Source organism: Sceloporus occidentalis, unplaced genomic scaffold (assembly GCF_023333645.1).
Source record: "Sceloporus occidentalis isolate IW3139 unplaced genomic scaffold, rSceOcc1.0.p SCAF_76, whole genome shotgun sequence".
In the NCBI taxonomy this organism is placed as follows: Eukaryota; Metazoa; Chordata; class Lepidosauria; order Squamata; family Phrynosomatidae; genus Sceloporus; species Sceloporus occidentalis.
Genome location: NW_028317056.1, coordinates 5054470 through 5075653, shown reverse-complemented (window position 1 = coordinate 5075653; position 21184 = coordinate 5054470). Strand labels below are relative to the sequence as shown.

The 21184-nt window shown below is 45.0% G+C and overlaps 2 protein-coding genes across 2 annotated transcripts; one reads left to right on the top strand and one right to left on the bottom strand.

The window, feature by feature from the left end:
* The first annotated feature begins 1927 nt into the window (after positions 1–1927).
* LOC149285873 (jupiter microtubule associated homolog 2-like) lies at positions 1928–11198 on the top strand. Its single transcript, XM_089494961.1, has 5 exons — positions 1928–1983; positions 7794–7942; positions 9738–9880; positions 10418–10463; positions 11017–11198. The coding sequence occupies exons 1-5, from the start codon at positions 1928–1930 to the stop codon at positions 11196–11198; spliced, it is 576 nt and encodes a 191-aa protein (XP_089351087.1).
* A 2604-nt stretch (positions 11199–13802) lies between these two features.
* Positions 13803–19067, bottom strand: LOC149285872 (lysosomal dipeptide transporter MFSD1-like). The gene is made up of 13 exons (XM_089494960.1): positions 19046–19067; positions 17811–17911; positions 17177–17301; positions 16919–16974; positions 16436–16579; positions 16117–16275; positions 15767–15882; positions 15423–15523; positions 15069–15180; positions 14759–14896; positions 14437–14576; positions 14068–14179; positions 13803–13907 (listed from the first exon to the last, which is right to left on the bottom strand). The coding sequence occupies exons 1-13, from the start codon at positions 19065–19067 to the stop codon at positions 13803–13805; spliced, it is 1431 nt and encodes a 476-aa protein (XP_089351086.1).
* Between the last annotated feature and the right edge of the window lie 2117 nt (positions 19068–21184).

Here is a 21184-nt window from a genome sequence, read left to right as displayed (position 1 = left end):
GAGGAGATGCGCTACACACATGCTGTTATTGATTATTGCGGACTATTCTGAATTGTTCTCCTGAGGAAGCCCACTAAGAGGCGAAACGCGTTGAGACAGTGACCACACAGAGGAGGATTGGTATTTTTGAGACAGTGACCACACAGAGGAGGATTGGTATTTTTGAGACAGTGACCACACAGAGGAGGATTGGTATTTTCTGACCGGAGATACACCCCCCCCCCCCCCCCCCGTGAGGACTATCCTTCCTTTTCTGAACCTCGGACTTTGTGATAAGTTGAATATACCACTTGGATTCAACCATCCTGTGAGTGCATTCACATTTGTTTATTACATCACAGGAAGTTGCTGCACTATGTGATTGTTTTCATTTCTATATTTATAGATTTTAAAGAATAAAGAACAGATTTTACCTTTGAAGAGCCTCTTTTAGCGCCACTGCTTGTGAGTGCATATACACATTTACACATATTGATTTTTACAGACATCACACTATCATATCACACTATCACACTATCATATATATTATATATACACATGCGCCCCGATTGCTGTTTTTGTATGTTATTTATGAATCGGCATGTTTTTAATGGAGGACTGGTCCCATTCAGCTCAAGCTAGATGCCCAACAATATAGCGGCAACAACAGTCCACGCGTATAATCGGGTCCTGCCCTATACAAGTGGAATGCTTGTAAAGGAGGCACAGAAAGCATACGGTCCAGTTGGCAATGCTGAAATAAAGGGGAGGAAACTCAGCGCTTAGTGGATGAGCACCTAAAACCGAAGAGCTATACAAATAACATAACGTCGAGCGTCTCAAATAAGAGACCACGTGGAATTGAAATCACAAAAACCAAACAATAATCAACGAGTGTCCCAGAAAATGAGTGAAAAATAATAAACCAATCTCAAGTGGCTACATATAGATTCCCATAAACCTATAGGAAGAACATAAACATAAAAATAATGGTGCAATATGTATAATAAAATATCGGAAGGAGGAGGGAGCGTGGGCGGTCTCTAATGCTGTGCGTATGACCGCGAGCCGGTTTCTTAGGTATTTGAGATAATATATATAACATATATGTATACGTTCCGCGTTATGTTATCTCCAGCAGCTGATGTTTCGGTGGACGCGGTTCGTATGTTTTGGCACAGTATATTGGACTGGTTATTTGGCAGTTTCTCTGTCCAGAGTTGTCCAGACCAGGGGCAAAAGAATGTTGTTACCAACCCTGGCCCAGACCATGGGACTTGCAGACATGCCTAGTTGGGTGTGTTAGCAGGGTGTAAAGGACATGTGTTCACAAGGATAAAGGTGTCTGGGGTAAATCCAAACTTCTGCATCAGGGTAGTGGGCAGGGGATGGGGTATTACATGGCTGGGCCCCAATTTAGTGCCTTGGAAAGTTGGGATGATTTGAACGCTTTTGGAATTTTAATTATTATGTAATTGCTGGTTGCCCTAAAAAAAGCTTGTATTTTATCAGTTGATATGATGTAGTCTGAGTTAATTTTGTTCATTTCCCCAAAAACCTCTGAAAGTATTCCCAAAATGTTATCACGCAATACATTCCAAGAGAATGTGTTACAGCATCACGTCACCATTTAAAGTTAACCCGGGAACATACTTTTAATCTACAGCCAATCAACGTTGAGATTTACTGCATAGGCGTGGAAGGGTGTTCTACAAACACCCTTTTTTATATATCCAATAGGAAGCTAGGTTGAAGTAATTGACATTTTCTATGCCATCCTGTTAGCGAGTGGGAAATCAAGGGCGGTGTCACTCTCGTGCTATGCGCTGATAGGTTCATGGTTCTGACAGACAGGCCGCGCAGCGAATGGCAAAGCAGCCCGCGCTGACCCGGGTTTCCTCTGCGGTGAGTCGGTGTCCGCACTGTTGTCAGTCGGTGTGGAGCTATCATGACGTCTACGCATACATTTCTCGGGCTGGAGAGCGACAGTAAGCCCAGCTCCAGGTAAGACGAGAAAAGAGGGGAGTGAGGGAAGACTGTTTGGGCCAGTCGGATAAGCGGCTTCTCTAACGTCAGAACGTTAGTTAGCAGACGGCTCCAAGAGGAAGCTGTGTGTCTGTCAGGAGCCGCAAGACCCGTCCGGAAACGTATTAGCGCGTTGTGTGCTGGAGGAGGGCGTGACCAGCGCTTGTATAAAGATATAATATATATATACATATATATTTTCCATAGAGAGGAGAACCTTGCCCCACCCACCTGCCACCACTAGGTTGTCAGCTCTCTGGGCTAGGAATTAACCCTCTGCATGAATTGAGTGTTTCTTTCTTTATAGACTATACATTCGCGTTTGCTTCTCAGAACTCTGATATAAATAGCTACAGAAGACAAAAAAAAAGCCTGTATTACCCAACCCCTAGGTACCTGCACTAGATTGTCAGCTCTCGTGGTTAGGACTTGATGCCCTGGATTTGTTTGACAGTTTTGCCCTTTTGTCCCCGAATGGCATGTTGAAGTGGTTTCTGGCTGGCAAAGGGTTAATTTGTGAGGGTGCTTTACATGCCGGTTGCGTGTTCTTGCACAATGCCGTGAATGCAGATTGTCTGCTCGTGGCTCAGCAGAGGGAGTAACCTGCGCCGCCGGGGCTTTGTTCTAAATCCCGATGCGTACGCTTCCTGTATAGTCGCTGCTGAAACATATTCCAGGTTGCGGAGATGCTTCGTGGTTATTAAGATGCTTCTGGATGCGTGAAAGCTGCGACGTGTCCCAAAAATCAGCAATAATGCCCTTTTTTTTCCCCCCTTTTCGGGTCCAGGTGGATGAAAGCGCTTGGCATGACCACACCTAACATCAGCCGTTCGCTACGGCATTGGTGGGAAATGGTAAAAACAGGAGATATCTGCCAGGCCATGAAAGTGTTAAATTATCCCACGTCGGCTCATTAAATAATAAAGAAAATAGAATACAATGAGACGCGGAACAAAGAGATCCATCCGGGCAGTGAGGCGCCGCACAGCATGGCTGGCCTTCCCTGACAACCTATCATATGAGCCTTTGGTACTGTCCGTAGAAACGTAGAACCTGCCGGCAGATCGGCCCTATTCGGCCCCCGTCGAGTCTGCCTGTTTTTCTTGCTGTAAAGACTCAAACCTTGAGTCAGTTGTTGGTCTCGTCTTAGATTCGGGAGACGTATGCCGATCCCATGCATGTTTAAATTCCTTTGACGGGAATCGGTGTGCTGCGGCTTTAGTGCTGAAGCTCAATTAACTGTTTTATGATTACAGCGTATTTGCCCCAAATCACCGATATGTTACTCTGGACAAATGTCTAGGTCTACGGTGCTTCTAGATCTACATTTTTTTTGTAGTCGGCCGCTGTGCCTGCTGCGCAAAAAACAGGGATGTGCCATTAAATCGCATCCGAGGTGAACTTTTGGACAACCCTGTAACTCGCATCATCCTCAGCCGGATCCTAGCTAGTGGGCTGCTGTTTGAACTTCACCTGCGGTACACGAGGGAAGGGCATTTCTCTGAGTCAGAGGGAAGGGTTTATGGACAAGATTCACGTTATGGATTTATTATACAAATTATTGCTGCGGACTCGCCCAGCATAACCCTCTGACGTATACGCCAAGCACTTCAGGGGTTACGAGAAGCTGTGTTTGGCACTGCAGGGGTGACCCCGATGTGTAGGAAGAGATGGTTATTCAGTGTGTTTTTTAGTATCTAATAATAGCGACGTCTCGTTATCCCAGGGCTTCTCTAAAATCGCAACCTTGAATTAGAGCATTAAACGCGCAACGAGCCATGCCACAAATAGCATGTAGTGACTTATAAGATATGTATGTTTCCAGGTAAAGGCTGGCGTGTAGATTTGGTGTCCAGCGGGACGTCTGTGTGCCTAAAGTAGTCCTCCAGGACCCCTCCTGCCTGAAAACCCAACAGGTTCTACATCTCTACATACCCTACATCTATCCAACCACCTACACCCCTGGGTGCTAACGCTACGTGGCTCCTACATAGAATGTGTTATAAACGCCTCACCCTGGGTGACCAAGGTGGTCTTTTGTATAAGGATCTGCGACTAGGTAGGCCGATGGTTACTTTAAAACCCAGTGTTTGGGAACGGGACGCTTAACATAGATCACCCTGACAGCTTTATGTGGAGAGGGGTCAGGTTACCAGCTTTTAAACACTAAGAGATTGCATGAGTGTTTATACTACAAGGAGTGTCTGCGTTACCCCTCTCGCCTTTGCCGGGGATTAAACTACTCTTCAAGAAACTCGGTAGGTTTATCAACAAAAAGTGATGTTCAGCAGTCTCGCTGTGAGGACTAAAACATGTGAACTGGCCCATCCGACATAGAGATGCCTTAACCCAGGGCTTCTGAGCCGCCACATGTGCCTAAGTAAGTGTTTGTAAGAGGTTAATACACACGGACATAAAGGAGCCCTTGTTGGAGCTTGCGCTGAGCACAGATAGTGCCTCGGGATATAATGCCGCACAATTCAATTCTTACAAAGTCATCTAAAAATGTTGCAGACAGTATCCGCTTTCTTTATACTCGCTTCCTTGTGTATCCTTCCGTATATGTGGATAATACCTGGTATATCACATTGAGAGATGTATATTTCAAGATAATGGGTTTCTATAGGTGCTGTAAAGATTCCCGATTTCCGGGGTATGCTTGGCTCGGCTCGGCTCCTTAGCTGATGCAATCTGATTATGGGAATCTTGTCCTTGTTGAGCGTTCTGTCACTGCTGGGAGGCGGATGTGGCCGTACGCTCTGAACCAGTAACAAGCCGCGCGTTGCGATCCAGATGTTCCGCGGCAGCTCCCGCTAAGAAGAATTATTGACGTTATGCTGTCCGTTTCGGCTGCTGGATTCTCTTAACTCGCGCCATATGTCACGGAGCACAATAGTGAGATATCAGTCCAGTCTCTTAAATGCCATGTCTTTGTTTTTCATTAAGGCGCCACACTTTTTTTTTTTTTTTTCTTTTTTTCTCTCTAGTGTCCCAAAACGCCCTTAAATGCACTCTTCAAAGCTGCAGTAAAATAAAACTTTCCTTAGGGAGAAGCTGCAGCTCTTTACCCCGCCTGTGATCCGACGTTAGATACGCAACATTTTGTCTGCTTTTAGCAGCCTGTAGCATGGGCTTGATGTGCGTGGGGGGTCACCGAGCCGGTGCTGGAGCAGACTGGGGGTAAGTATTTCATGTGTGTTACACGATATCTTGGGCTGAAGCTTCTGCCTGGCAAATAGCTGGGGCGGGGTACAGGGGCAAATCCATATGGGGGGATTCCGCGTGCATTTATAGGGGAAACTGAAATAATTAAAGGGCACATGGTGGGTGGAGAGTCCTTTTAAATCAATCCAAGGAGCTATTGCCATTTTTTAAACACTTTTGCTCACATTTATTCTTGCCTGGCAATAAACAACACTCCTAAATATTATTGCGATGGGGACTCGATGATAAGCGGCCACTCTTCGCTTTCGTATCATAAATATAATACTCACCGTCCTTAAACTCATTGAATGGCCCTTTTTGTTGTTTGTGTCGCTGTCCCTTTGGTTACCGGGACTCTCTGCGGCTCTCATTTACCCTGCGCCTGTAATGAGTCTGGAATCTGACAGAACAATACCTGGGCCTGATCTGCTCGTGGCTTTTGTGCGTGAAAAAGACTTTACGCTTCACGGGGTCTGAGCGTTGGGTTTCTTAATGAGTCTCGGCAGGAGACATCAGGGCGCGGTCGACTACGCGCGCTTACAAAGGGTCTCGAGGGGTGGTGCTAGCTTAGGAATTGGATGTTTTTGTACGATCTTGTCTTTTTTTTTTTTTTGTCCGTTACTATTAGGATATAGTCGCTCCTCTTAAGACCAGACTGTTTAACTTCATTATATACATGCATGAGTTCCTGTTCCATTCTTTAGAGTCTCGAGCTGTCTGTGGCGGTAACCCTACATGACCTACGGAAAAGCCTCTCATAGCTACCGTCTGCCGCGATTCACGAGAGGGCCACCGAGCTCCCAGGCCTTCGAGTCGCGGATCGGAGACTGCGGCGTTATTTCCAATGCTCAGGCTGTGGTTACAGAGCCGTTTCCAAGCCGGATCGGCACGCTTGTGTTATTAATTATGGAGGGGGTTTGGGACAGCTTTTTGAGCATCAGGAAGACAGACATCCGAGATGTTTCCTGCTCCTGCGCTGCATCTGTCTGCTGTTGATTCTTTGGGAAATGTCGGCATTGTGTGGCGGTAGTTTTTATTTTGGGGGTATTGTTTAACATAAATGTATATCTGGCTGTGGCTTTCATAATGTTTCCTGTATCTTTGAGTATTGTGATAACCCCGTACGGAAGCACAACGTTCCTGCCTGCTGGAAACAAAATAACCGATGTGAAAGTGCTAGCCGGGCTGGTGATGTTCACCACGATATTTTGTTGTCATAGAAGCAAAACATGATTTAAACAACGGGACGGTATCCAGTCGCCTCGATGAGGAAACGAACAAGAATAACTGGGTGTATAATATAACCGGACACGCAATACCCGTCAAACTAAATTCCAAAAAACCCCAAACGTTCCCATCTTACTGAAAACCTGCATACACACGGGGTTAATGTATGGAGACCCGTCCTGACGTGCTAAACAGGGAGTCAATTGGAAAAATTGACAGGAGTTGTGGTTTCAGATTGTCGCCATGAAGGGCTGGCAGACTGATCTGGCCCTGTGTAATGTATAATTCAATAGGTGACAAGACTTCGGAGGAGCTGAGGAGAGATTGCTAATTTAACTATGCATTATACAAGGCCAGCCAAGCTCTTCCCACATAACTCACTGGGGTTTGACCTTTCTATAATGCGTAGTGAAGTTCAGAAACCCAGCTCTTCATTCAGTGAATAAACCCCACATCGTAGTGTCCACGATATAACATCCAGGGCGAGTATATAAATGTTCATTATATTTAGGGGTTTATAAACGTTGTCTTTATGCTTCTAACGTTAACCACAAAACCCCATTTCTTTCCCTGCGTGTTTCCCGCACAAGCCGGGGCGGAATATCGGCTCTGCATTGAAACCCTAAAACTGTAGTCTTTCTCCGCTCGTGATCGATTAGCCATTGTTAGCAGGCTTCTAAAATCGCCCGGCTCTGTTACCTCCTCTCCTGGTATGCGGATTTCACATTAAAACCTGTTTTATTTTTACTGCCCGACTGCAGAAGAGATTAAGCTGGTCCCGTGCTGCTGGCTGACAAACGAGTCCCGTGTTACGTGTGGTTCCTAAAGTGTAGTATGTAGTCATCTGGGCGTTTAAAAACATATTTACGCGCATGCAGCAGCCTATGGGGCCTGTGAACGGCTTCCCGGTTTTACAATGAGATCTTATTACCGGTTTTACAGGCAAAGTTTTCCCAGCACTGGTCATAAATGCTACGTTTATAATTACCCCCTTTTATTTTCTTATGTTGCTTATTATACCCTCTTCCCCCACCCCCCCCTCCCGATTATCATCTGCCCTGCTTTGGCAGACAGATATTCAATATAGCCGTTTGCTTTTAATATCTATTGGTGCTTTTAGATTCTGACATAACTGCCAACATGCAGTCGCCCAGAAAGTGCTTTATCTGCTGAGCTGCCTATCCACGCACGGACCTGGCTGCGTAACACTTAACCCTTACAGTGCCAGACTTTAATTTAAAAAAAAAAAATTAGATCATTTAAGGCGTATAAATGCTGCTAAGGTAATTGTGTATACACATTTCTAATGTTAATTACTTTTTTTTTTTTTTTTTTTCTATTTTTCTTTCCCTTTTTAGGGTGCTGAAGCCCCCTGGAGGAGGTTCAAGCTGCATCTTTGGTGGCCCAGAGGAAAGCGCCGCTCCAACCAGGTCACACCGAATGACCTCCAACATCTTTGGGACCCCAGCAGAGCCTCAAAATGCGCCAAAGAGATCTAATCCTCCGGGTTAGTACCGTGTATAATATCATATTCTTATTTCAAGAACTGTGATTGCTTTGTAACTCATTGGGGACATAATAGGCTAACACAGGTGGCTTTGGCTGTTCTATGCCGTCTTATTGCATACAACAGGGGACTTTTGTAGTCCTGAAAGTTCACGTGGATGTCTGACAGCTGCCGCCTTATACATGGAGGCTGACACGTTGTAGTGAAAGCAGGGACGGATAACACGGAAAGAACATACAACCATCACAAGAAGCTGTAATTCACAGCAGTTGTGAGTCTCTTAACAGAACGGTCACAGTTTAGTCTTAATTCTTTCCAGCTCTCTCAGCTCCTCGCACCGCCTGACTGTTTCAGCGTGGGATCCGTGTCTGGGTTTATCCCGGCTGCGCAGCAGGAGTTGATCCTTTTAGTGCTTTATAAACGCTTGGTGAGGAGCGTTACTTTACGGCCAGCCCTTCAGCTGATCCTTGGAGTCTCGCAGTATGAGGGTTTTGAGTTTTCCTGGTGACCGAGGAGACGGAGGTTTGCGGTCGGCTAGAGCCTGCGCTGAGCTGGCAGCAGAAGGACGGGAAGGGGTTATGTAGCAGAGTATGAGATCACACTGGGCCGAAAATAAACAGATATGGACGTTCTGTTACCTTTTGGCAAAGATTCCAGCTTCTAAAGTCCAAAAGTATTATACTTAGTAACAGACACAGAAAACAAGGTCTGTTTAGTTAATGAATGTGGTTTCATCTCTTTAAACTGATGTGTGCACGTATAGATGTCTTATTTGGTTTAGTCTGACACAACCATTTCAGGCCATGGCATTCACATGATATATATATATATATTACACGCACACACGTTTTTTTGTCCCTGTTGTACTGATGGAAATGGCTTTTTCCCATACACCATCATGTTTTGTTTTTAGACACCCCTTAGACTCTTCTTAGAATGAGCAGGGATAATGTGTCCATCTGCTAGTTTATGTTCTCAATGGGATTCCCGGCCCTTTTTATACACATTGCACAGATCATAACACACCAGGCCTGCCTCTCTACCTGATGCCATCTCTCCCTTCACTTGGATTTCCACAATAAGCATTTATCTTTTACTCTGGAAGCCGTGTCGCTGCCTGCCTGGCATGGAATGTTAAGGTTGGCTGCCGTAGCGCACATAGACACTTTAACTCTTGTAATGAGGATTAAAATACCCGCCGGTCTCCGTATTTCTGGCCACCTCCTTCATCATAGCCCTTCTGGGTCTCGCTCCCCGCCGTCTGTGGAGGGCCCCAATGCAAACTTAATTCCAGGGCAAGCACAAATGTGTACATTGAGGCCATGAATATTTACACAGTTTTGTTAAACCAGTATGTTGAAAATGTGCTAACAGTGGGTTAGACCTCATCATAGGCGACTGTCTAAATAAACACCCCTCCAGCAGGAATGCTGGTTGTTTCCCAACGTGTGTATTTATTATGATGGACATTTTAATAAATTCAGATAACGTGTTTTGTTTTGTTTTATCTCGGTGTGGTGTGTTGCAGATTGTTGTTCTGCCATCTGCCTTGTGTGATTTCCATTCCATATTACATTTATCATGAAGGTTTGATCTGTGAATTGTTAACCAATTGTCGAGTAAATGCATAGAGCAAATACTATTGTTGTAAGATGCCTTATTCCTCACTTGGTCTAGTAGCTTTGGGGCAGTCTGAATCTACGCTTTGTGTGATCTTTAGTTTCGGATGTTTGTTCCGTACCCACGCTGGAGTCTCTTGCATGAAATAACCAGGACTGCGTTGTTCTATCCTCAGGTGGCAAGCCAAGCGGCATTTTTGCAGACACCCCAGCAGCTCCAATCTCCCAACGAGCGCACCCATCGCCTGCGAAGAGCAGCAATATATTTGCGGACGGAGAGCTTCCAAACAGCCCCAAAGCACATCCCAACAAACCAAAGGTATCCACGCTGGTCACCATCTCATTCTTGGCTTAATGGCCGACGTGGGAAATGTTACTTTCTGTGTTACAGAACAGATTGCTGATCGCATTTACTGTAAGATAGGTGTCTGCCACCACTCTGCAAACGTACCGTTACATTTGGTGTTTATTTGACATTACTGGTTCGTTGCAGACTCTGTTCTCTTCAGATATTTTTCATCCCACTAAGGAGAGCAGTGATACTGACAGCCACTTAAATTTACTTAAGCACAAAAATGTCAGAGAAGCGCCAAATACTGAGCAATAAGAGATATGGTTGTTTCTAACAATAGTTATGTACTCCAAATCCTTTAGTAAAATACAATCACATCTGACGTGATGGAAATATTAAACGGAGTTCCCCAAGACTCTTTTGCTGGGGTCTTGCCTTGTGTTCAGCAAGCTTTGATATGATTGCCTTGTAAGAGGTTCCTAACGCCACTTTATCTGCTGTCCAGAAGTGAGTAAGTTCAGTCCCCGAGTATTACGCTCACACTGTACTGTTTGTTTCCCGTAGGATAACATCACTCTGAAAGAACCGGAAGTTAAAGAGAACACCCCAGGTACGTGCGAGAAGACGTTCATACCTCTCACGCCGCTTTTGTGGCGCACTATTTTAAAACTAGCAGTCACTGATGCACTACAACTCCCAAGATCCTCTCCCAGCCACATGTGGCACTCAACTCTATTATTATCATTATTTTTATATAGCGCCATCAAACTCTGTAGCGCTGTACTATGGGTGGACAGGACAAAACAAGTAGTATGTAACATAACAAATTGACTTATAGAGACAACAGGTGAGGAGGGCCCTCGTGAATTTTCACCAGTACCCTAGTATTTTTCCCCTCAGTTATGCTTTTTCTTCTTCTTATACTGCATTCGTGACGCATTTATTTAGTGTTTGAGTTGAAATTTAGCATCAGGTCAGTTTACTAGCTGTCTTGTTTTTAGCTGCTATAATTTAGGGTTTTCAATAATAAACCCAAACCTCTAGCTGATCTTTATATTATTGCAGTTACCCCTCAGCAGTAATCTTTACAGCATTACTAGTGTTAAACGCATTTACATGTTCTTCCCATTCCGCGTTGCTAAACCTCCATTAACCTCCTACAGTGAAAGCCGCCCCCCCTGCTCCTGCACCCAAGGAAGAGAAGCCTCCGGCCCCCAAGGAGGTAAAACCTCCAGCACCCGATCCAGCGCTCGCCGCCCATGAACCCCACTTAGGTCCAAGGCCTCGGTCTCACAACAGAGTCTTGAACCCTCCAGGAGGCAAATCCAGCGTCACCTTCTATTAGCCGCTATAGAGTTTATCGGGGTGATGTTATGATGGATAACAGTACGCAAACAACTGGAAAAATGTCAAACTTTGGAAAGTAGTGTTTTATTGGACCTTCATTTCCACTAAAACGAAGAATGTGGTCCCATTTGCTACCAGATGATTTAAAGCCACAAGCCGCCCTGTGTGTTCTTGCGTCTTGCAAATACCTTTATGGTAAAATTCTTTTTGGTGTTTGTTTCTTGTCCAATGATGACTTAAAAATAATTCAGGTAATTGACACATCATGCAAAAAAAGTGAAATTGTATGGTATTTCCCATTTAAAAGCACGGAAGAATTATAAGTACCGTCCTGCTTTTTAGAAACTGGAATTTGATTAGAAGCCTGTAGTACTTTTTGGGTTAATTTAACCTATTTCGGTGGATTGCTGACATCTTTGGCACTTAACAGGTACTACATTAGAAGCCACCTTTTATGCCAGGTGTCCAAAAGACTTTGGCTACTGCCTCCTGGAGCTGATTGTGTGTGTCTTTTATCTCTTTAAAGAGTAGAATCTGATGGATTGCATGGTAGTCCCCTTTGTTGAGTAATCATTTTGTATATTTTCGGTTTCCTTTGGCCCCGTCATGAAATAAATACATATCATCCTCTTCTGTTTCAACAAATGTGGCTTATCGAAAAGTTTTCACCGCGATTGATAAAATAAATGGCACGTGGACATTCCCTATGAAGTACTCTTCTCTGCTAAGTGCTTTGGCCCAAATGATACCAGAGGGGTGTCCCGCTGACCATACCTGGTCCTCAGAAGACGGGTATCCGTGCAGGTAAACCATGGCGTAACATGTATACACCAGCATTGTAACATGGCTTCACAAGCCCGTTTTTCTGGCATGGCTACTTTTGTGTCTAAGCCAAAGCTAATCATGTGAGCCTTGCCCCAGTGCCTTTGAAGATCTGGAATGTTGGTTACATAGTTTCCTGTCCTCTTATATAGATTACAGTTTAAGGAGGGCTAATGAAATATCTCACTTTAAAAAAAACAAAAACAAAAAACTATGTATGGAGTAAATTATAGCCTCATTTTAGGTGCTGAAATCATGTATCTGACGTACATTAATTAATTAAATTAACTTTAAATAAAGATTTGGCACAATGTTATTAGTATAGCATATGTAACGGGTTTAATAAAGAATGAACATTGTACCTATCGTGTATATTTTCTTTGCCAAGGAAGCCTGCGCGTTTCGTCTTTATCAGCAGATCACTTAGGCTGACTAGACCTGGGGTGGTATGTCATAGAGATCTGCCTCCTTCCTTCATTACCAGGGGCAGATCTCTTGAAACTGCCCCAGTAAGTCGGAGTGACCAGTATGGCCTCCATCATAGCTATAATTCTGAGGCATCGAGGCAGAATGCAACGTTGCGGAAGAGACCCAGGGCAGGACACATCCATAAATACCCCACTGCTTAGCCGTACAGATCTTACTAGCCTCTGCTGTGCCATTTGGGACCTGATTGTAGTAGAAAATTCTGAATATAAGATGCACAGGCGCAGAGCTGTGACCATTTGGAGCCTTAAACCCATCATCTTGACGTGTTTTTGTTTTCTATACGTAATGTACAGATTTTCTCCGTGTTATGTAGCAGCTGGCATTGTCCCCTTTATACATTTACCAAACGGATGCCATTTCTACTGTTACCGTAATACATCTCTTAATAAACAATGTATTTTGTTAATGACTTTACTTGTCTTTTCTGTGGGAGTTGAACCGAGAGGGGTGACGCTCTAAACCTTTATGCGCTGAACTATCCAATATAGGATATAGAAAAGTCTGCTTTAACCTTCTTTGGCAACGGAAAAAGATGTACAGAATACCCTTTTGATTCATTTATTCTAAAGCAGTTGTATAAAAACACTATCAGGTAAGTTCGTCCTTCGAAGGGTTGAAACCCTTCAGAAATTGTATACAAAAATTTTAAAGGAGGGGTCACCTGCCACACTTCAGAGGGTTATGGAAGACGATACATTTAAAGTACTTGTAGCTGCGAGTTTTCCCTTTTTGGCGCTGCCAGTTTTTCATTTAATTTCTAATCTGACACATCTACTCCTCGATAACGCCTCGAAGCGCAAGAACATCGCACTTAAACAACGCAAGAGAATCACTTTAACCTTAACTGTCCCAATTACTTGGACCATCGATGGTAAAATACCCGGTTCCGAGGACCGGAGTAAATAATTTTTTTGCTTTCTGGTGCGATTTATACCAAGCTGCCGTTGTAAGTTTGTGTCGATGCAGCACAAGAAGCTTCTGTGTCTCAAAACATATAAAGAAAGAATAAAGTGTTGCAGCTGCATAAATGTATTTAACAAGGTTGTGGCTTTTATGTCTATATAGCTTTTGTTTAAAAAGTTTTTTTTTTTTTTTAATAACTAGAAGCTGCAGACCTTTCCCTTTTAAAATGTAAAACCAGTCATCGGTCTGTGTCAACGTAGCAAAAGGCGACCCCCCCCCCTCCCCTTTACTGGAGATAGTGTTAGTAGGGCCACCGGAGAACTGTTTGAGGTATAACCCGTATCACACATTGTTAAAGAGATTGACATCCGCCGCAGCGTGTTACACACTAATTTATCTGCCCGTCGTCCTCATTTAGTATGGGAGTCCTGTCTGATTCTTCGCTGGGTTCTGGTGCTGGCCTCCGTTTGCTGGTTCTGTTTAGTGTTCCTCCCTACAGGCAAGCGGTAGAAGAAAGATAGAAGGACTTGGTTAAAATATACCCAGGAGCCATCCATGATTTAGGAAGAGCACTCTCCCATTATGATAGAACCCAGAATTAACAGCACCGGTAGGACCAGACCGGTCTCCCAAGCCGAGGTGTTTCGAATTACCTGTTTCTTATCCACTATATTCATGGTCACGGAGGTTCCGATACAGGCGACAGTGTTTGCCAGCATGAAGATCATCATCTGCTGCCAGCGCCACAAGGGGATCTTCGCCTCGCTGTATAAAGAGAAAACTTTTTATCCTATGGCAAGTCTGGATGATGGCTTCACCCATGGAATAAATTCAGAATATAATGCTAACTTTTACCAACCAACCTACAGGAAAGACTCCATACCCAACACTTCTCTATTACAGGGGGAAAAGGGCTGGAAGCCCATCCACTGCTGCCCCCCTGAATCCATACAGCCCACCCAGCCTTTGTTATTCCCACTGGCAGCATTCTCGGAGGGGGGTCCTGCCTAATGGACTCTCACCTGGATTTAGTACCGAGGATCCTGCCGACGATTAGGTTTGAAATTCCAATCCCGATCATTTGCACAGAGGTTGCAAGTCCCATAGCCGTCCCCAACGTGGCTTGGGGGACCACGAGGGGAATAGAGGGCCACATGCTTGCCTGTGAACCGAAAAAAGCATTTTATTAATAATTTTCTATAGCTATTCCAGTGTATATTGTCCGCTGGTTTGAGTGCAAAGGGGCTAACATGGTGCAGATTGCAGAACCTTCTGAAACAGGTTAGACAGACTGATGTTTCCTCTAAAGCTCGCCACCGAACCCAAAGCAAATTTATACTTTACCGCAGCGAAGGAGTACGTGACTCCGAGCCACAGCGTGGACACCAGCGGAGGGACGAAGGTAAAAGCCAGGAGGGCAAATACAGGAAGCGTCAGGACAGCGCAGAGGACGGCCAGCACCCCTCTCAGTCCAACATAGTCCTGCGAGAAACAAACGGCACGTGACTATCCTCAACAAACGAAGTGGGCCCAGGTTCTGTGTACTAATTTTCTCCCGGTACATTTTTTTTTTTATACTATTGAAAAATTATATAAATATGGGATTAGATGAGATCGGTTAGTACGGTTACTAAGAAATGGTAAGTTTACTTACAATTAATATTCCGACGGCTGCAGATAGAACCAACGAGCTGTCATAGACCGCCCCGGCAATGTACGCGGCCGTCTGCTGGTCATAACCCTCGTATTTATCCTGGATGAATTTACTAGAAAAAGATAAGAATTATCACAAAGCGTTACTTCTGACAGTTTGCACAATTTTCGGAAAATAGACGTATCCGGTCCATAGAAACACAACCCATGATTAGTAATACGAAGCATTCTGTACAGCCATAAGCCATATGTATCCGGAACCCAGAAGAAAGATGGCAAGAAGTGCCCACAGATAGTGTGCCAATACCTAACCCCCCCCCCCGTAACATTAATATAATACGGAAAACCTATTTACCTGGCATCTGCCACAAAGGGGAAGACCCCATTGTAGAAGAACATGATGGTGAGTACCAGCAGCCAGTAGCGCAGGGGTAAGCGCCGTATATCTTGTACTCGCTATAGGAACAGAGAGACAGGAAAATGTATTGATTATTAAATCAGCCATATTTTTAAGAACAAAAAAGGTCTTTAAAGCGATCTTTCTAGGCTGCATAAGCCAGTGCTCAAGAATCATCATGGGGTTAATATTGCTGAAAAAGATTCTGGTAAATTCAGCCAGACCACATCATGTCCAGGCCCACCAAGACCCAGACGAGAAGCTAAATAAAAAAAGCCCGAAGTCTAGCCTCATCTACTCACCACTTTCTTAGACTCTTCCTGGATGGTTCCATCCAAACCCAACTGTTTCATTCCCATCTTATCCAGCCCGCTGACCGTAATGGCGGAGAGAAAGCCCAGTACGCAAAGCAAGGTGCCTGGGCAAGAGGAGAAGTCCATCAACATCTTCATGATGTCAACGCTGACAATTTATACACAATGGTTTGGGAACGATTTCCAATGGAAGAGCACTTAACACAAAGCAAAAAAAAAAAAGGCATTTCCAAACCGAGTGTGAGAGATTATATGCCGACAAGAACATTGACAACCTTTCTCATGGATGAAGACCTCTTAGAAGGTCATGGAAAAAGAAACCAGTAACCAAGACTTACCTCCCCACAGCGTCCACTGGATTCCATAATTACTCTCAAACCGTTGCGTCAGGAAGAAGTTCAAGACGCTGCCGAGCCGAGAGAAAGAGAGGGTCAGACCGAACGCCAGCGCCAACTCCTTGCCTTTAAACCAGAAGGCTGTGATCCGGTTCTGTACGACTGCAACAGTATCAGAGCAGATCAAAGAAATGAGGGGGGGCCAGGAAATAACCACAAAATAACTTTGTGGAACTTATGCCGCCATCACGATTTTGTTACATTCTTTCTCTGTACTTCCATGACAGCCGGAAGTCATCCACGCGCGTTTAAGGTCTCTTACTTGTCAGGGAGCCGTTTCCAGAGCCGAATAACAGACGTCCGGTCAGCATAAGAGGCAGGAGATACGGCGTCCCTTTGAAGTGGGATCCCAGCGCAAAAATGGACGAGCCCAGGAGGGTCAAGAATGAAAAGAGGAACAGACCAACTGGAAAAGGAGGAAGAAAATGTTAGGAAGCTAGGGAGTGACGTAAAACAATAATATACATTTCTGTAAGTAGCAATTTTAGGGAGAAGAGTTGCTCTAAAATGACTTGAATACTATAGTCACGAAACCCATATATATCGGATTTTTTTTTAAGCTTTGCTAATAAAATATCACCAAAGTTTTATTTCCTCTGAAGATGCAAATTCCCCGCCGAGCCGCCGTCTTCTACCGTGGGGATCGTACCATTTATTACGCGTCTAAGTGAAGCAGCTTCATTAATGTTACTTTTTAATATTTGTTTTTCTTTTTAATATCCTGGTAGCTTCAGCTTTCGCTTACATCTGTTCCCGAGTTTATCGATCAGGAAGCCGGCCATTATCACCACCAGGGCGTTCCTGGGGAAGAAGAACACAGACAGCATTGGTGAAGTCAACATGTCGACAACACGACGTAGCGAGGGGTAAGACCAACATGGGTGGGATACATCCACAGAACCTCTTTCCACGGAGTTCCATCAAACAAGGAGAGCGAATGAATCACATCTGCGGGTCTGGTGGCGATCACGTGACCCGGCCGCGCGCCCTCCTATATACTCACGTCCAGGCGTAGATGGCGTACAGCAAATTGTACTGCTCCGGGCTCATGCCGAGACCCTCCACGCAGTCCGTGCTGCCGTTAACGTGCGTCTCATCGGGGTGGCTTCCATTGCTACAGGTCAGGTTCTGTTGATGGGCGAGAAACCAAAAGAAGGTTACCCTCTACCGACAGGCAAGACGAATTCGGAAAGAGGATGATAAACCCCCCCCCTCCGTGTTAATCATCAGAAACAATAAACCGGCAGAGCCAATACAGGGAAAGGGAGATACAAAAATGGCGAGTGGTTTCCACTTTAGCAAGGTCGTGGATAAATGGAACAGTCGACCAGCAGAAGTGGTGGAGGCTTATACAGAGGAAATTTAAAGAGGCATGGGATAGACATAAAGCGTTCCTCACTATAAGGACCTGACCGAAGACTGATACGGGGTTTAAAGCCCTTAAATCAGGAAAAAAGGGCAGACTAGATGGGCGAAAGGTTCTATATTTCTATAACTATGGCTCTGTAGACAGGTTACAGATCATGCTGGGGGGTCCCGTCTTCTACACCTTTGTCCATGATAGGTACACAGTATATATCACAGAGCCCCCCCCCCCCCCATTTCGTAGATATACCGAACGGACCGGGAATACTCACCCCCTGGAACTGCTCCTGCAGAACGCTGGGAATATCGAAGCAGAAGTAAGAGCCGAACGTCAGCAGGCAGTTAAAGAAAAGCACCAGAAACCGGTAATACGCTGATGGGGCAAAAACAAAGAGATCCAATCAGCTCTGGGATAACTAACCGGCTATTTAACCCCGTGAAACGGGGTAAAGAATAATGCGGGGGTATAAATAGTCTACGGGGGCTCTTCTCTGGCCAACTGCGACCTTATTGAAAGGTGCTGCCCACCTACCGTGATAAATTTAACACTTTCATAACTAAAAGGGGCAGTTAAATCAATTCACATTTTGCAAGCAGGGGCCGTTACATCAGGGGCCACAGTTACCTACCTCTCAACATTTCAAATGGCCAAAGGGGGGATGATTTTGGTTTAGGGGATGCAGTTAGAGGTGTGGCTAGAGGCGGGGCTTTATTATGGCTCTGTAGAAGACTTTGTGACCTATTGATGTAATTAAAGTATTTTTAAGTATAATAGTGCATTTTGCCTCCATAATTTAATTTACACAAAGCCAGCTGGTTTTATAAGCGTTATTGGCGGCTTTTAGGGCTGTAAAGAAGGGCATCAGGGGGCGGAAAGAGGGGCATCAAGGATTGCCCTCTCAAAGTAGGACTGGCTCTCCTGAGAAAGGAAAGTGAGGCGGTATGAAATAAAAGCCACAAGGTTTACTCAGACTCCAGTGTGCAGAGGAGAAAAATGTTATGAAAACACCTACTGAAAAGATTCATTGTGTTAAATCTCACAATCACCGCCTACAAGATATTCACCCCAAATCACCCCAATAAAAGATCAGAAACTACCGCTTTGTTTATTAAAACCTTTTACTGGGACAAAATGATGCAAAAGATAAATAAGCTTTCAGGACCTCAGAGGTCTCTCCTTCAGGAGTGATTTGACATTTTAATACACATTTAATTCAGTATGGAATGATTGACATCTATCACATATTGTACGGTGAGACGCATTTCTGAATGTCAGTAACTGCAGGAGAGTCCCGAGTCTGCCCTAAAGAGACACAAATAATGACCCTAAAGGCATTTAAACAGCTAACTCAGCGATCAACCAGGAAGCGCCCCACTGGTCACATGATTCCTGGAGATTTAAACCAGGTCATATGACTGAGCTAGTATCACGTGACTGGCGTATTTAAAAAAAAAAATATATATAAAAAACAAACAAACAAAAAAAACATTAGGGAGGTCGTGTTACCTCTCTCAGCCGGGACAGGCATGGCGTCTCCTGCGGGGTACCTGAAAGACACACAGACCCGGGGTCACAATCATTACACACAGCAGTATACAACCTACACAATAACACAACCACTTAGAACAGATCACAAACAGCCACGACGTGTCAGTGTGTAACCTGCACAATCTAACTCTATCCCATCATACATACACACATACACACATACACAATACCAGAGCAGTCCGTCTCTTACCACAATCACCGATCAGCCCACGCTAAACACCAAACCTTTAGCCACGCCCCGAACAAGTTTAAACCTGCCCAGCAGTGCCGTAAACCCCGCCTACACCCGCATGTCACGTTAACACTCCAGGGAGTCTCCCCAATATGGCGCTCTGGCTCCACCCACAGGCCCCTCCCCGGGATGCGGCCACCCGGTATCCCGAAACACGTGGATAATCGTGCCGGCTCGTGGGGTGCGCACGGGGTGCACCCGCTTATCTAACGGGGGTGGGCGGCCTGTGGCACTCCAGCTGCTGTGCGCTCCATCCCAGCTCTCCTTGGCTGTGCATGATGGGAGTTGCAGGCAGATTGCTGCCTCCCTGCTAGATGCGCTGTGATGCCTTTCAAATATATATAGTATGTTTCATACATTCACTGCTCTGATAGAGCATATTCACAAAAAGGAGAGAGGTTTTGGCTATTATTATACATAAAATATATATATTATTTTATAATTAATTTCACAATTTGATTTATCAAAATGTGAGAAATTATTAATATTTTAATATTGTTAAAAATCAGGTTATCACTTGAAATATTGCATCCTTCTCTATACAACCTTTGGGGTGTAATGCAAGATGCCCCCCCACCCAATTGTCCCTCTTTGGGACCTCAAATCCCTGATGTCCCTCTTTTTCCTCCCCAGGTGCTCCTCATTTCTATGAGCTTGGAATGTTTGCTGGGTGTGAGGGTATTGCAGGGTTCTATAGCCCTAAAAGCCCCGATAATGTGTATAAAAACATTATCCTGGAAAATCCTGGAAACCCCATACAGGGCAAGTGATCAGAGGGGCTGTTAATAATGCTGTATCACCCGGGGCCGGGGTAACGATCACAAGGCGGCCCTCGCACCTTAAAACTTTCCTATCGTATAGTGTGCCCCCGGGCATATCCAGCCAGTGGCCACATGCTGCAGCGGCCCACCCGGGTGCCGGTTGGCCAGCCTGGGTCTGGTGTCCCCTGCTTATAAAATTGTTGTATTTTAGGGTAATCTGTGATTAGGGGCCAATAAAGTTTGGGATTATTCTGTATAGAGAATGATTGCGATCAGATCCCCAATAAACCTTTTAACGATCTTAAAATAGAATGTACAGAAAATGCAAATTGTTCACAAATCGGTGGTTTTCACCAGAAGTTTTCGCTCGGGAGCTCCGAGAGCTGCGCATGTCCAGGGAAGCAAGCACGGGGGAGGGGGGGTTAGCACCGTGTGTGTAACGCATCACGCACGCCTCTAAAGCAAAGGGTTAATAATGGAGCAGAAACATCAACCTAAAGATAATGCAAATGTTGGTAAATCCAGGAGAACAGCCAGTGGGACGGAAAAATAGCCATGAGGGAAATTTACAGGGACCTCGCCGCTGTCATACGGGACGCCCGCACTGTCCCTTTAATAGTCACTTAATGTCACGCCACAACATGGCCAACTCCACTGGAACACGCGTGTGCCCGATTAGCCTCTTTACATGGGCATCCACTATTATTGTCTATGGGGGAGGGGGATATTAGCCTTATCCGGGCAGCAGTGCGCAGGCGTAATAGTGCGGCCCTTCCTACAGACTCCCAGTCGGTGCATGATGGGGATTGTCGTCGCTATAACAGACTGACTAAGCCTGATAGGAATCATCGTCCATGCCAACTGCCTCGAACACTATGGGATGCCAGTCCCTATTAAACACTAAATACCCCCTTATTATAATACATGGACTTTATTGCCACTAAGGTAACCTACATCCAAGAGTGCAGCAACCCCCAGGATTTATTACGTGATTCCGGGGTGCCACCACCCGCCCAGGGGGTCATTTCTTCTTCTCCCAAGCTTATTTACCCCCACAAACCTCCCCCTACCCTTTAATAATCCCCCCGAGGGCACCCGACTGTA